The 15,642-nt window shown below is 40.0% G+C and overlaps 3 protein-coding genes across 3 annotated transcripts in view; 1 reads left to right on the top strand and 2 right to left on the bottom strand.

Annotated features, from left to right (window-relative positions):
- The window catches only part of LOC109469625 (G-protein coupled receptor 98-like), a 32,275-nt gene extending 30,863 nt beyond the window's left edge, over nt 1–1,412 (bottom strand). The window contains exon 1 of the mRNA XM_019768164.1: nt 1,159–1,412. The gene's annotated coding sequence lies outside the window, so the exon portion shown is untranslated. The remainder of the gene's footprint in view (nt 1–1,158) is intronic.
- An 845-nt stretch (nt 1,413–2,257) lies between these two features.
- Nucleotides 2,258–11,369, bottom strand: LOC109469679 (dynein intermediate chain 2, ciliary-like). The gene is made up of 20 exons (XM_019768233.1): nt 11,237–11,369; nt 10,751–10,831; nt 10,294–10,344; nt 10,059–10,106; nt 9,553–9,633; nt 9,133–9,259; nt 8,872–8,957; nt 8,509–8,646; nt 8,129–8,311; nt 7,869–7,953; nt 7,482–7,599; nt 7,247–7,290; nt 6,632–6,879; nt 6,316–6,405; nt 5,946–6,033; nt 5,477–5,708; nt 5,153–5,249; nt 4,894–5,027; nt 4,686–4,737; nt 2,258–3,657 (listed from the first exon to the last, which is right to left on the bottom strand). The coding sequence occupies exons 1-20, from the start codon at nt 11,267–11,269 to the stop codon at nt 3,556–3,558; spliced, it is 2,118 nt and encodes a 705-aa protein (XP_019623792.1). The 5' UTR covers nt 11,270–11,369; the 3' UTR covers nt 2,258–3,555.
- Nucleotides 11,370–11,396: 27 nt separating this feature from the next.
- Nucleotides 11,397–15,617, top strand: LOC109469728 (protein FAM219A-like). The gene is made up of 6 exons (XM_019768315.1): nt 11,397–11,578; nt 13,193–13,271; nt 13,665–13,776; nt 14,256–14,345; nt 14,483–14,519; nt 14,917–15,617. The coding sequence occupies exons 1-6, from the start codon at nt 11,510–11,512 to the stop codon at nt 15,064–15,066; spliced, it is 537 nt and encodes a 178-aa protein (XP_019623874.1). The 5' UTR covers nt 11,397–11,509; the 3' UTR covers nt 15,067–15,617.
- Nucleotides 15,618–15,642: the final 25 nt, after the last annotated feature.

Below are 15,642 nucleotides of genomic sequence, written 5' to 3'. Positions count from 1 at the left end.
TACGGCCTATTCCACAGGATTGTAAAAGTAGGGATGTTTCTAAAATATGCATTTACTCCAATATCAAAACAGACTACGGTAAAATAAAAAGACGTGCATCACTCCCGGACATAATGCAACACCACATGCGAAATTACACAGAAATGCGACGTACGGAAGAATGCGTTTTGGCTGCGAACATCTTCCAAAAAACTTGGCATCTCTTAACCATGGGCAAAAACATCTGGAACCACTTATAAAAACCACCCCGTATCTGCATGAACTTTTTTGAACCCCACTGCTATTCCAAACAACGCGTTTTTCTGGACCATTCCAATTCGCCTCGTAATTGTAGGGGTGCGTCTGCGATATTACATTGACCGCGAAAGCAGCAACGGCAAAAATACACATTCGTGCATCAACACGGGCATGCCCGCAGACGGCGTATAAAATTGCGTGCCGATTACACAAAGAGAACCCAGTGTTTTGACTGCGAACATGAAAAATCAGCCGATTACAACACTCCGTCCGGAGGTCCTGACCTCCTTCACGGAGTAAATACCAACTTATGATTAACTCTTTTCTATTGATGCATTAATCAACTTCTAACAATTTATGGGTCATTCAGATTTAACTTTATAAATTGTTGCATTAGCAATATCATTAAACTTCAACAGCCAAGTTTTAAAAGCACTGAATGTTTAGAGGAACGAGGGGGAGGGCTGGCTGACACCTGAAACTGTTACTATTACATTAAATCAGGCGTGCCGCGTTGCCATGGTAGCGTGTCCGCTAAAAATGACCATAAAATACGCAGCACCTGGTGCGGCTAAGAACCGTAACGTTACACAGTACACGTTTTCGGTTCACATGTACGAGCTACATTATATTTGCAACCTTAAAATGTATGTGAGGCACAAGCAGTCTATCAGCTACAATGTAACGTAAGCATTTAAGGCGTGGTTAGCAAATTATTTGGGGTCTTTTTAGGAAACGGTAGCAACGCTATCATGTGTGGCATGTAAAGTACGTATAATGTTGCAACTTGGAAACCTGTCGCAAGCAGGGTGAGTGTTGAAACGTCAAGGGTCACGCCAACGTTATCCTATTGTGATCCATCTTCATTGTGAACAAGGAATGTTTAGACATGATGAAGTGAGGGTATATTTTTGTACGTACCGTAGACTGTAAACACCGGGTGTGAGTAACGGTCCCGTCTTCAGCTGATCGTACGCGTTCCCGGGCCACGGGGAATGGATCAGACCACAACCAACTTGTTCCGAATCATTAGCACGTTCCTCCAACAGTCTCACAAAAGCATTCCCCCCAAAACTGGAACAAAAATAAAAGGCCCAAGCAGGACAATACGTGGCCCTGCCTACCCCAGCGCCATTCGTAACCTGGAGAGTTTATAGCGGTACGCCTGGCCTGGGTCACGTCACGCTCATGTGTCAACACGCCTTTGTTAACACGGGTGATTGACAGCTACTTTGTATCGGCCAGCGGTAGCTCCGCCCCCTGCAAGGCTCAGAGCCTAGTAGTACCTGCTTCGACTTCTCGCGGGGCCGTATACTAGTATTCTCCCACGGTAGAGCTAATCTCCCGCGGCGTTAAAACAACCTTACGGGAGCTCGCGGGAGGATGTCTTGGGAGAATGGGGCCGTATTAAATGTTTCACATGAATCATCCCAGAGATGGCCAAAATTATGTAACTATAATCACTGATCGGAGTTACTCCATAATGTTATTGCTCCGTTTGCGTCTACTGTGTGTGTGCGTGTGTGTGTATCTCTGTGCTAACTGCACAAGGTTTTGGTGTTCCCTGAATCATTTTTTGCCTTGGTCTTTATCGATTTTTTTCTAGTATCGATGCATGACTTTGCAAAACCAGATGCGATATGGGGACCTCTATCTCAAGTGTACAAGTCTCCTCTCCCCGGCAAAAATGTATCCCCATCCACAAAGCCGGTGACCGTCACTTCTGACACATGTACAGGAGATACCATGCCATGGCATACCGAAATGACCGACTATTCAGTACCATGGACAAAGACGACGTTTGATGACTGCGCTCTGAAGCCAACAGGACCGGCCGTTCGTCGTGTTGTACGTTACCACCAAGACAACTTGAACGAACAGTGTCTCCTGGGAACTCAGAATAAAGTGGATAATGTTCAGCTAGGGAGGAATTGCGGAATTCTAGTTAACATTCTATGTAGCGTTAATGAATATTTTTGGTCTCTGTGGGTATATATATCACAATTCTTTGTCACATTCATAATGTAATCCACCATATCTTTTTATTCAAAGTCATCAAATCAACCAACAAAACAGTGGTGTGAACAGGAAAGTCTGTACACTGTATATCATCTTTGTGCATTATACTGAAAGAAAACCAAATGCAGAATGATGCCACCAAGGGTTGTAAGTTAATGAATTTCTATTTGTGCTCTGTAAAATCAAAACTAGATTTTTCTTTTGATTATTGAAAAGTGCTCTTGTCGATGATTAAACTGGAGTAGATCTATCGAGCTCAAAATTCTATGCAAATATAATAATAGTGAAGTTAATATATCCAGAAAATGTGGGTCCAAGACGTCCAGAAAGGTTGGGCTCAGATACCAGTATGTACAAAAATGTCACAAAACATCTAAAGATTAAAATTTGTCATAGTTGCCATATACAGTACATCATGTATACTTCATAATATTTTACAATTCCCCTCAAGCAAAGTAAGCATGGAGCTGAAGAAGAGAAATAGTATGTACTATTCACAGCAAGCAGCAATACATCACTTACTGACAACAAAGAGGGCATTTTGCTTCAACACCTAGCTGTGAAAACCCAATTTAAATGTCTCCAAACTGCATGCAATATGTAACACTTTTTACACTAATAGCAAAATGAAAATACATTGTATGTCACAGTCAAATAGAAGATCCGTGTTTAGAAATGATGCTTATACATTTGGCAGAGGTTGTCCTCAGTAGAGATTCAACCTTTCTCATAGTAACAGCAGTCAAGGAAGACCAGGTACATATACATGTACATGTGTATGTATACAGACCTCTTGGAGAGTCGAGTCACTATAACAAAATGTTGACTAAATAATAAACAAATGAATTCTAACAAAACAGACCCATAAGTAGAACTTGCTAATGACCACTCCAAGGACAAAAGGCAATTAAATATAATAAGTACAATGTATTAGTCTAAGAGTACCATCAAGGCAGTTCATCTGAGTTGGTAAATGACATTATAAACAATGGACTGAACTTTAACGGAACCAACACAGGAATTCATTGGGTTAGGTTGGTGCGTTTCAGCCAAAACTTTTGGGTCCCAATTCATTCTTGTGTTGCTTCTGTAAAGTTTAACCCCTTTTTCAAATGTATGATAGTAGAATTCCGCCTACAAATTCCACAAGCTACTAGGCTTTATTTGGAATCTATCAAATGTAGTCACTCATTGAGTATAGTATAGTATGTAACAATTGTAGGCTGTACAGTGAAGAAAATATGTCTTGGAAGAGAATGTCCCAGCTTGTTCCTGATGAAGCCGACCCTCTCCAACATGTTACTTCTTCTCAGGAGGAGGCTCACGCACCAGCGAGAGCAGCTTGTCCATCTTCGCAATCTCAACTTCAGGTCCCTTTGCTGCCTCCACACCTTTCTTCTCCTGAAAACAGAAAAAAAGCAAAATCAATCAATGCTGATTACCCTCTTCAATAGTTACTGATCAGTAAACTCTGTCTGGCAGGTGACTGCAAAGAACACGAAATTGGCACCTGTGTTACTATGTCATAGTCGATATGCATAGTTTTTATATGTATTTCAGGAGACTTAAGTCAGTCTTGAAGCCACTTTTCACCTATTTGACTTTATACATGGCACATGTGTTGCAGACGTTGGACTTTTTCAGAAAATGACCAAACATTCTTCCCAATCTACTGCCAAAATGGGAGTTGATTTTTTCTCTGTGACCAAATGAACTACTTTCTTTTTATCAACAGTAACAAAGTTTGCTAGGTTATCAAACTAAGCAGAAAAACTTTAACCAAAGGAATCTAGTTTTCTATATGATTGATTCATTATACCTTGGGCCTTGTATGCCAAGTTTGGTACTCCTTATATTTCAACATATGAGTGCAACTTATAATCCAAAGTTACATTTTCTATCTCACTGTGGCATTATTTTGTAGAAGTTACCACCAGTGTGACATAATTTCAGGTGGTTAAAACACAGCTAATAAATTTGTGTCAAGCTATGCTACATCAGTGTACCAAAATGAGGTGATGTTATCATCCTGATCCTATCACCAACCCACAGTGTCCTGACATACCTTACGTCCTCTGCGCATACCAATTATATCCACCTTTTCAGCAGAAGGCAGTAAGTAATTTCAGTCAACAAATACATTATGCATTGACTTATCTAACTTCAACAGATCATGCAGTAATGTAAGAACATAGTTTCAGTGACAGTAGCTAGCACTCCTCCTTTTTCAATCGGAAACAAATATATCATAACTCTACTACAGATGAAAACAATTGACAAAACATGACTAGGTAGGAACAAGATAAATTTGAAATCTGAAGGTATTGTGTTGGATCTAACAGCCATATTGTTTTTGCATTTTAGCCCCTTTTTGTTAACTTTTTTAAGATTAAGAAAAAAAGCAGCACAATGCCACCTGATTCTATTACCTTTGGCATCTTCCTAAGGTTGGGCGAAAGCTTCAAACTTGTAACATAGCCCCTGTACAAGTAAAAGAATGAAGAAAATCAAAATTAGATGATCAAATCCCCACATTTTTACACCTTATAGAATACCCATGTTACTATGATCTCAACCTCAATTAAAAGAGAATTATCAAATGTCAACAGGACGAAATAAAGTGAGGCCTGTACTGACCTGTCATCTCCAACAATGATCATGGGGTAGTTGGGGTTGAACTCGATGTGAGTCAACTTTGTTTTCTTCTTGGTCACAACAACCTGCTCACACAGGGCCTCATACTTGTTCACATTCAGGTCAAAGACATGGACCTACAACAAACAAAAGTTGGTTATTCCAGAGTCCTGCATGAAGTGATGCATAATGGTTTCCACAAACTGACAAATGTTCTCGAAATACATCTACAGAAAAAAAAGGAAAAGAAAACAATTGTTACCTTGCCATCAGAGGTGACTGCAGCAAACACTGTGGAGGAGTAGGGAGCCCAGGCCACATCACCCACAGAACTGCCCAAGTCAAAGGTGAACAGTGGCCTATGGCAAGAAAACAACTTAAGAAATGCTGGCCAAAACATCTTATTGAATCTAAGGTTAGACTGCTGTCAGAATCTTCAAATGAAATAACACTAAAAAAAGTTATAAGGATTTTTAAAAAAATTAAAAGGACACAAACTTTAAGATACACTGAAAAGTTACAGCCCACCTATTACATAGGATTCATTCTTTTAATTTCTATATCATACAGTACATGTATAACCTACATGTTGGAGGTGTGCTCCCAGATCTTGACTGTCCAGTCTGCGCTGCAGGAGATGAAGATTTTAGGGTGGAAGGTGTTCCAGCGGACAGACTGCACCGCCATGTTGTGGGCGTTGAAGGTGTCCAGGAACTGGCTGGAGTAGGCCTTGGAGCACTTGTGGATTTTACCTTCCTCTGTCCCCACCAGGAACAGGTAATCTGTCTGTTTGTGGAAGTCAAAGGCTGTGCCGCAACCTGTAGATAGAGCAGGAAGATTTCTACGTAAGATTATGGCATAATTTTGAGAATTGTAAGACGTAAACAGATGCAAACAAACACAAGATGGCCTACTGGACTTCCAGGTTAAAAGTTATCTTTTGTTTTTAAAGTTTTAACAGGGTCTATGTCAAACAATCTATGTCTGTTTGGTATCTATGTCTGTTTGGTACGTTGATGTAGTGAATGATTTTCCTCAGACTGGTTGATACTTACCCAGAGTGAAAAGCTGGGTACCTTCACCTCCGTCAGCAGGTGACTCGTCCAGTTTCAGCAGGATGACATCTGTGCACAGCAGCTCGTTCTAAATGAGGAGAAAAAATATGACTTATTATGTAAAATGATCTAATGTGGATGTAGAGTTTTGCAAAATGTTTTGGGCACAAAATATTTTTAAACATGCATATTCAGTATTGAGACACCTTGGCTCCCAGGAATCAAACCAGGGCCACCAGCTCAACGCCCTAACCACTAGACCAAAAGGTCCAAACCCATTGGACTGGTCAAAAGCAATATATTCCTCATCATATAGAAAAAACAAAACATCATGTTAAGTGTTTTCTCATTTGTAGCCAAGTGACCACACCTTGACCAGAGTCCAGGAGACCACCCTGCCATCTCCTCCGATGGAGAAAAAGTTCATGTTGTTGTCCAAGTCATCCTTCTGCCACTTGACCTGCAAGGGAATGGAAAAACACCTATTGGGATATCTGATTATCATGCAGCCTAGGACAACTGCTTAAGGCACAAATATTGTAATATGTCAATAATATTCCACTCCTGCTTTCAAGATTTCTATCTGATATTTAAAGTGTCCAGTGTCTGTCTGATTTCAAAGTAACCAAAGGAGTTTGAAAAACAATGGTGTCAGGAACCTTTTCAAGTTAGTTAAGGTTTCCTACCTGCCAAACAGGGTCTGTATGTTTCCCTCCCTTAGCCGTACACTTGTACATGGGCTCCTGTAGCTTCTCCGTTAGGTTGAAGACCCCCACACTGCCGTCATAGAACCCCACAGCCACCAGGTGAGGGTAGGCCGGGTGGATGTCCAGGCACATCACGCCTGTCTCCGTGTTGTAGATGAACTCTGGGAAGGACGGGTTCTTCAAGGAGTACAGACAGATCAGACCACGGGTCTGCTTCAGGAAGTCATCTGAAGAAGAGGCATCATCGATCATCCATCAACATGCAAAATAAAGTGGTTCTTTTATAAGAGAGATATTACAGAGACTGTGAAAAGTTTATCTTGTTGAAAGATAGAGCAGCAGATGCCATTCCATTCAAAGGTAATTATCCATCAACTTGAAAAGGCCAATAAAATTTATCCTCTACCCAACCTGAATAGAGTCATCAGGATAATCAGATCATCTTTGTCATAGTCTTGAAGCGACATTAAGATTGTACAACACTACCATCCTCAAGATGAAATGCTTCTAAGCATCGTCCTATTATTTTGCAACAACATCAAATTATCACGTAGTTAGGACATAAACAAGAGGCAGAAACAGTAGCAGACTTACATGAGCCATGACCTACAGCCAACAGGTCTTTGTACTTGGGATCCCTGGAAGTAAGAGACAAAGGGAAAATGTGATGTAAATGATTGTGTACCATATAATTGTACCAAAGAATGTACAAACATTTATTAAGGAAGTTAAGATACATATCCATGCCCCAGTTGCATCATCAATTCATGCCAGCAGCTCATGTTTGACATAAGATAGTTACAAGGAGTAACAATATCTATTGACTGACCAGCAGAGGGAGGTGACGGCAAGTCTCTTGGACTTCTCATAGCTGAACTTCCACAGAGGCAGTAAGGTTCCCTCCTGTTCCCTGTACTCATCAGACACATCTTCCCAGTACTTAAAGTCTGCAAGAAAAACAAAATTGATAAAGATTTCAAAAATTACATTTCATGTAACAATGGCATTAAGCAAGTAATGATGTGTGCCAGTAGCATATACATGTCACAATCACTGACAACAGGTGAAGGGACAGATTTATCCAATCCAGGACATAGCCGCCATCCGTCTACAAATTCTGATTGCAGGGAACAAAGTCATGTCTACCTTATGAATGTAAGAGGATCCGACATTGAAACATCATAGGCAGACCAAAAATCTTAAGACAAATTCATACCTTGTGCAATGTCATCATAGGTGTTTTGGTTCACCATCCTTTCCAGAATCTTGGCAGGCTTCTCGATTCTTGATATGTCATCTCCCTGGAGAAGGCCAAATATGTAGAAGTAAGGCAAAGCAGTCTTTCCCTAATATATTTAAACACTGTTTAAACAGAGTAAGGAAGCACTAGTGTTGCATATCCCCACCTAGCTTAAGCAGTTATGAATGAAAAAAATTAAAGCTCATTGAGAGCACAATGAGGAACACATTACTTACCTGGCTCTCGATAGCTGAGATCTTCTTCCTGCTGGTGCTCTCTTGCTGTCCACGGAAGCCCTTCTTCTCCTTGGACTTCTCCTGACGTTGGATGTCCTCCACGTAAGCATCGTAGATCTCCCACTGGTTGGCTGTGGAGGAGAAGTTCACGCGAGGTGGGGGCTCAGTCTGCGTGCCTCTCTCCTGTAGAACATGTCAGCAAAGTCTGTTTAGCATGCTTGTAGATAAGTACATGGGACTTTAAAGGCTTCAATGAAACTACATGTCGTGTTTAAGCTACAAGAGTATTTTCTGCACCAATGCAAGGTGTAGTGCTCCAGACATTTACTTAAAATACTAACACTGCCATAGGGCACAGAGCTGCTTAGATAAAGTCTTACCCTGTAAGGATTGTTGAAGGTCTGAGATGCCCTCTCACTGAAGTTGAACTGGTTGGTGAGTTTCTTGGTGTCCCCTCCCTTTGCAGCAGGTGCCGTCTGAGTTGCACCTTCCTCTTTCTCTGCCTCACCTCCCTCACCCTGAAGCAAATAAACATAGGGTTAACCAAGAGCAACTTGGATCATTCAATGTTTCATCTATTCCATTAAATATATGTTCTTATGACTTACTGATTGATATGACATGCTCATTTTCTCCCTACTATAAAATGTGATAACAGAGGATATCACATTAATTCAGATTATGTAGTTTATGCACCTTTGGCACATAATCATATATATAAGGTAGGCTAAAGACTGGCTAACCTCAGGTTTTGCCTCCCCCTCTCCACCTTCTGCTGCTGCCTCTCCAGCCTTCTCCTCTCCCTCAGCCACTGTTGGCTCACTGGGAGCTGGGAAAGACACAAAGGGTGAGGCGAAAATAATTGCAACTTCAACAGACTTTCAACAAGTTGATCCGTCATCTTGGCACATTCTTCAGACCCATGTGGAATGTGACACCATGATCTTGCCAAACTGCAAATGTGACAGACAATCTAAAGTCTACTTGAGTTTTTGATTACCTACCTTCAGCGAGACCACCTCGAGCCATCTGCCTCCTGGCCTCATCAGAGTCTTTGTGCAGCATGTTTCCATCCAGGGAGAAATGGATCGCTAGCTGGTCAACACTGGCTACCTGCTTAAACACCTTTTCCTGGGGAAATCAGACAAGGAAAATGGTAAAGACAGTAGAATGCTTTGCCCCTAGTAATATGCATGTGTTCCTCAAAAACAGCTAGATGGTAAAGTTGTACATCTATTCCCATGAGAGACCAGATAACAAAGACTAACATAGCAACATTTCATCCCACTAAAGTATCATCAGAGAAATATAGGTGTCAAATTCAAAACAAAATCATGATATTTATCAATGTTTAATCACTCAGTCTATTCATTACATGCATTTAGAAATAAGCTATCATGGTAATCTCACACTGTTGTCCTTACCTTGAAACTAAACCTGACAATATTCTGTGGTGCATGTGGATTATTGGCTGTCAGGATACGGGTGAATTCTTCCTTCAATTCCTGTAGACAACATGTCATTTCACAAAGTCATACATGAGCACCATAATAGACATATGGGCAGCATCTGTTCTCCATGGTACTGAAACATCAGTTGCAAATCAGTTTTCACCAATGGATAACGGTATGCCTTGTCACTGTATGAGAGATACTTTTTATCTATGAGCTGTTTCAATGTAGTGTGAAATATGTTATGAAAATAAAAGTTCTGAAGGAACATTGAATCATGGACATTTTCATGCAACTGGTACGGTAATCGTTGCTTCATCAGTTTTCATACCAGGTTATATCATATTATATATTTATAGATTATACCAATTTGTTTCTAGTACTGTAGAATCAGAATACAACTTTAGATATTCATTGAATGGGGCTATTGACTGGAACATGGTATATGATGACATCTAAAGTTACAGTGAAACACGTACCTGCTCTGTCAGTTCTAACTGGTCGTCTGGCTTCACCATTGTTTTTTGCTGTAAATGATGACAGACAATCAATCATCAAAAGTTTCAAAGATCACCATACTATAATTAATACAGTGTGGAACAGCATGCATTCTCTGCAGAAATGAATTTTGGAAAATATATGCAAACATACTAGATTCAATATTAGTTGGAACCTCTCAGCAATCAGGATATGAATATTTCTATGACGACTTACCTGCATCCATTCATCTCCCACCTCCCCCATCTCTGACATGTCATCCATGTCCTGTCAACAAGAGAACAATGATCAGAGTCAAACACATGTGGATACAAGGCCATTTTATGCAGGCTCTTTTATGATGATGTGGTCATGCTGTGCAGAACATTTAATTCAGGAATACTATGTAAAGAAAGTGAAATGCATAAAATGTGTGTCAAAATTATATGAAAGTAAATACATGTATCATCATTCCATGAACAGATACAATATCACTACAACTTGATTTGTTGTACTAATGTGTTGTACTAAATGTGTTGTACAAATGAAATCAGTATACATTAGCAGCCACATAGTTAGGACAGGTAGACCTTTGCCTGGCAGGACAGGTAACGAAAAGAGTTCACAGTGAAAAGATTTCCAAATTTTAGTCTGACATAGCTCTATTGTCATCACTCAATCCAGCATTTCTTACCTTTCCCCTGGGAGTCTTGCCTTTCCCTCCCTTGCTTGCTTTCTTGCTGGCGATGCCCTGGCTAGACATGGTGTCTGCCGGCTGAAAGATCGGTGAAATAAAGATATGAAAACAAAATATCACACCTAAAATCTAAAGAGTGTTTCTGGCAATTAAAAGGGCACTTAATTGATGGTTGCCCTGGTTGTTAAGGGCTGGACGTGTAGTTACCCAGGGCCCTTAACAACTCCAACGTGAACATTTGCAATGTAACATTTGATGTCATTCCATCTTTGCAGTCAACTCAAAGCATTCTGATCAGATGATTACAGTACCTTCTATTAAGGTAAGGGGCGGTGCTAGTATATAACAACTTACTAGTAACTTCCCAGTGAAGTTTGTGCGAGGACTAATCAACACTGAGTCACGGATTAATTAAAAACACAAGGTATCTCTAAGATCTCTATGGAGAGAAACTGCTAGCACGATTAACTAACAAACACATACCTTCTTAAGCGCCGGTTTCGCTGCAACCGGCATGGTGCCTCTTTAAGACGTGAAAACGCCTTTTACTTGAGGAGGGAATCAGAACTTCCTAGGTTGACAAAATGGCGGCACTTCAGCTTTGGAGTCGTCATGGAGATTACTGCACATGCGCGGTTCTAACCTTCCCAGCAGGCCATGCGCTGACCCCTGGAGAAAAGATGGCGACGGAAGTTCATTTTTCCTAGTCCGGAAAATATGGCATTTGTAGCGATTTGTTCTTGATTTACAGAGAAGATGTCAAGTGAAACACCAGAGTCATCAAGTGGTAGCTCGTCTGTCAATTCCAGTCCTTCTAAACATGCTGTAAGTAAAACATGATACATTTTGTGGGGTAAAGCAGACGAGTGACTCAGCCCCCTTCCGGTTGAACCACCTGACGTTTTACATGTACTGTGCCAGCGCTGTACGTTATGCTGTATATTAGCTGCATTTCTTATTTGTCTGTAGTTCTTGAGCATTCTCATACCGATATGTTGACTTTTACGTTCCCCACATTCCGCCATACTTTCCATACCTATTATGGCCCTGCCCATAGCTATAGGCAGATTCCTAGATTAGATTTATGAATAATGAAAAATGAAATGAAAAATGAAATGAAAATGAAAAACTGAAGAGCGGCCCAAATTGGAGCAGGACTCCTACCCGGCATGAATCAACTCTACTCTACTCTACTCTAATAATAATTATATAATAGCTTGATTACGTCGATAGTGGAACAAGTGTAAATATGTTGGCGCTTCGCAATCATTTGATGTCATATTGCATGTGTACTTACATGTAAACATTCTATGGTTATACTGCCTCGGAAGTATTAAAATCTTATGTCGCATCTTTGATAAACAAGCCAGCTGGCAGCTGCACTTGTACTAGCGCATGAACGTTAACGCCCACGCCTAGTGTCTTGGTTGCATTGACTTTAACGGTGCACACACCAATTCTTCCGCGACAGGGGTCCACTGTAGTGCCCGGAAAAAAAGTGACGAAGGGGTTCCGATGGTTGATGTTTGAGTTTACATTTCTCATAATCTGCTGCAAAATGGGATTAACTACTAACATGGCTGGAAAGTGTAAGAAGTGGCGTGTTTTGGGTGAAAATTGATTTCGGGCCCGAGGCTTACTTCCGGGTGTCCTTCCGCCCTGAGCGCGGTGCTTCGGTTTGACCTAGTTTTGCCTTGTATGCGTTCTGGGGGTGCTGTAGCTATGCCTCGCGCGACGGGCTATTGCGATAATCTCAGTGTTAGGATTTTCTTTATACTTTTCTTAATAATACATAAGGGTTTTCTCTTTCCGACCATATAAGTCATATCGGTGGCTAAAATCTGGGTGATGGGTTTAATTCCACGTGAAAATGGTCAATTTTTGGCATCATTTTTCATCGAAAAATTCTTTTTCCCCCTAAAATTTACTAAAATGTGAGAGGTGAAAGAAATTGAAATTCTTTTGTTCTCGTAGCTAGAGGGATATCCTTCATTTGCAAACAGAGTGTTTTGGCTTAAGAGGTATTTCCTGAAAGAGACGGTCGCTAGAGTTGAGGGTATGCAGAATCGAATTGAGACCCAAAATAAACTGGGGTGTGCCCCCTGAAAGCAATTATCTTCCCCGCCACTCTGTGGTGAAACCAGATAAAACAATCAATGCAAAACGCATTCATCAATCGTTCAAAGCTAAAAGCCCCATCTATACATGAAAGCTCTAGTCTATGTATTTCATTATTGGAAGTGACATCGGGAGTTGTATTTTAAATGTTATTCAAGATCAAATGTTACCTTCCCCAAAGGATTAGTTGAGAGAAATATCACAGAACGACATCTGACTCAAGTCTCAAGGAGGGTCATTTTCAGCATGACATTTCTATCTAGTATAGAGGGTAGACATGTGTTAGCAGTTTTTTGCAAGCTTTCTGTTTCTTTTTTGCAGGTATCAAATGGCATGGGCCACAAGAGTCTTCCTCCTATCAAAGTCAACATCAGGCCATCCCAGTTACAGAAGAAAATAGGTAATCAAATAATAAAGAGATATCAATTTTATGTTTTTAAATTGTAATGTTAGTAACTTACAAACTTGATTTTGATATTGATATCATGTATCAATGACCATATACATTAATTAAACAACAAAAGGAATGACAAATTCAGTGTCAACAAGTTCATACAAAAGAGCAGTTTGTCAGTCAGTTCACCATAAATGGTATAAAGAAAGTTAAACTGTTGTACTATACTAGTCTTCATTTCCTTCTGGGTTCACATGTAGTACTATAGTCTGCATAGATGTATTTGACATACGTTTTTCTATCTACTTGACTGTGGGCATAGATTATGAAGGTAACCTATTGTTTTTATTGTTCAAGCACATTACACTTTATTCTCTCTTTTTTTTTTGTCTTGTCCAGAGAAACAAAGAGAAATCACCAGGAGAGTACAACAGTCGAGTCATGTCCTGCCAGTCCCTGCCCCTCCCATCGACCAACAACCCAAGAAGTCTTTGATTCTTCCAATAACAAGGTAGGTTTATGTTTTAAATATAGCTTGAAAGTGACATATATAGAGTTGGTGTCATTTATTTTACAACCTGATTTTTAAGGCTGCATAGAAAATGGTATTAGTACATACAGTTGCAAAATATACGGTGTGTTACAAGTGTAAGTGTGTCCAAGTATTGAAATTGAAAAGGGATGCCCCAGAAAATGCAGCACACACACAGCATAATTACAGTATGTGAGGGGCCTTGAGAGACCCTTTGCAGCTTAAATTAATTTTCTCTCAGCAGTAACTGGTCGAGGAATGGAACAGATTTATGACATTTCCAATTTCAGTCAGGTTCCAAGGAGAGTAGTTTGTATATGATTCTTTCTGGATTTGAAGTTTCCTCTTATCAAAGGCCAACCATGCAGAATTTTGGTAGATTAGGTTCCTCAATCCGTACTAAATATGAAGGTACAATGTACATTGCAATTGCATCTTGACCCTTGATGTCCCTACAGATTAGCAGTCCCTGAAAGATCACCTTTATCTAGTGAGATGGACCACAGGACAGCTGAGCAGAGACCCCTGGTGGAGATTGACACAGACAGGTTGGAAGGACCATATTTTCTCAGCTACATATGTGTACTCGTACTACAAGATTGAAAGGAACATGTTTGGTTTGTTAGGGAGGAGTACCATGATAACATACCTGTCCACATGACATGTCTTCTTTTCTCTTATACAGTGAAGATGAATTTGAAGTGCCAAGTACTGCATCTAAGGTAAGATTGGTACTACCCATTATCTCTGGTAAATGGACAGATTTGATTTGCAAATGGTGCTTGCAAAAAAGATGTAAACAAAAGCTTATTTTATACCGTTGCATCATCTATTTTATATTTAAAGCTGAACAAAGGCAGGAATTGAATTATATGTCATATCATTTATCCAAAAAAGCTACTTTGCATCAATTAAAAACAGTGCATGAAGGTGTATTATTTTCAACATACACATGTACATCTCTCAGGCTTATCCCTGCAGCAGAAATGTGCCAAATTTTATTTTGTTGCTGGAAGAGTCAACATGGAGAAGGCTGAGTAGAATACATATTTCTTACATAACGTTAATCAAATTTTCAATTTGCTCTGCATGATGTTCATTTTCGCACACCACTAACAGATCAATGGAGACCTGAAGAAGCAGCTTTTGAAGGATGGTTTCAGGCTGGATGAAATTCCTGATGATGAAGACCTGGACCTGATCCCCCCACGGCCGATGAATGAGAGATGTGTGTGCTGTCACACCCAAGTGGGATGCTCTATACAATGATTTTGACGTCGTAGTGATATAAGAGTACTGTGTAAATATGAGATTATGTATGAAATCTAAGTGGTACAATATTAATGGTTATGTTGTATATGATGCAGTAATGGATCGAATGATGGGGATATAAAGGATTTACATATTATTCAAAATGTGTTGCAAAGGAAAGCATAATAAGGACTTCCTTAGAAGCTTTTAGCATTACTATCTATAATGTAAATGTTTTGCTTGAAAAACAGAAGTGTGTACATATACTTGCATATGGTACACACATATGCAATTTTACAGACATTTGTTCAAGCTCTATTGTACATTTTCAAGCATACTACTGTACCTATAGGTGTAATCATTGTTTTGAGAGATTATTGAATATTTTATGTTACTTTTGCAAACCTACATAATGGGCAGACTTCTTAAGGGACAGGCAAACTTTATGGGATTACTGATATTGTAAGAAATGCCAACTCCAAAACTGGTTCTCCTTGGAATTCCTGATGTGCAAGATGTTTCCCTCAAATGTAGAGCAAAGTTGGTAAATATACCTGCCTCAAACTTCATCGTTCCAAAGTCATGATTGTTTAT

Source organism: Branchiostoma belcheri, unplaced genomic scaffold (genome assembly GCF_001625305.1).
Source record: "Branchiostoma belcheri isolate BF01 breed outbred unplaced genomic scaffold, Haploidv18h27 scaffold21, whole genome shotgun sequence".
NCBI lineage: Eukaryota > Metazoa > Chordata > Leptocardii > Amphioxiformes > Branchiostomatidae > Branchiostoma > Branchiostoma belcheri.
The sequence above is the reverse complement of the archived record's forward strand: the minus strand, read 5'-3'. Positions and strand labels throughout refer to the sequence as shown.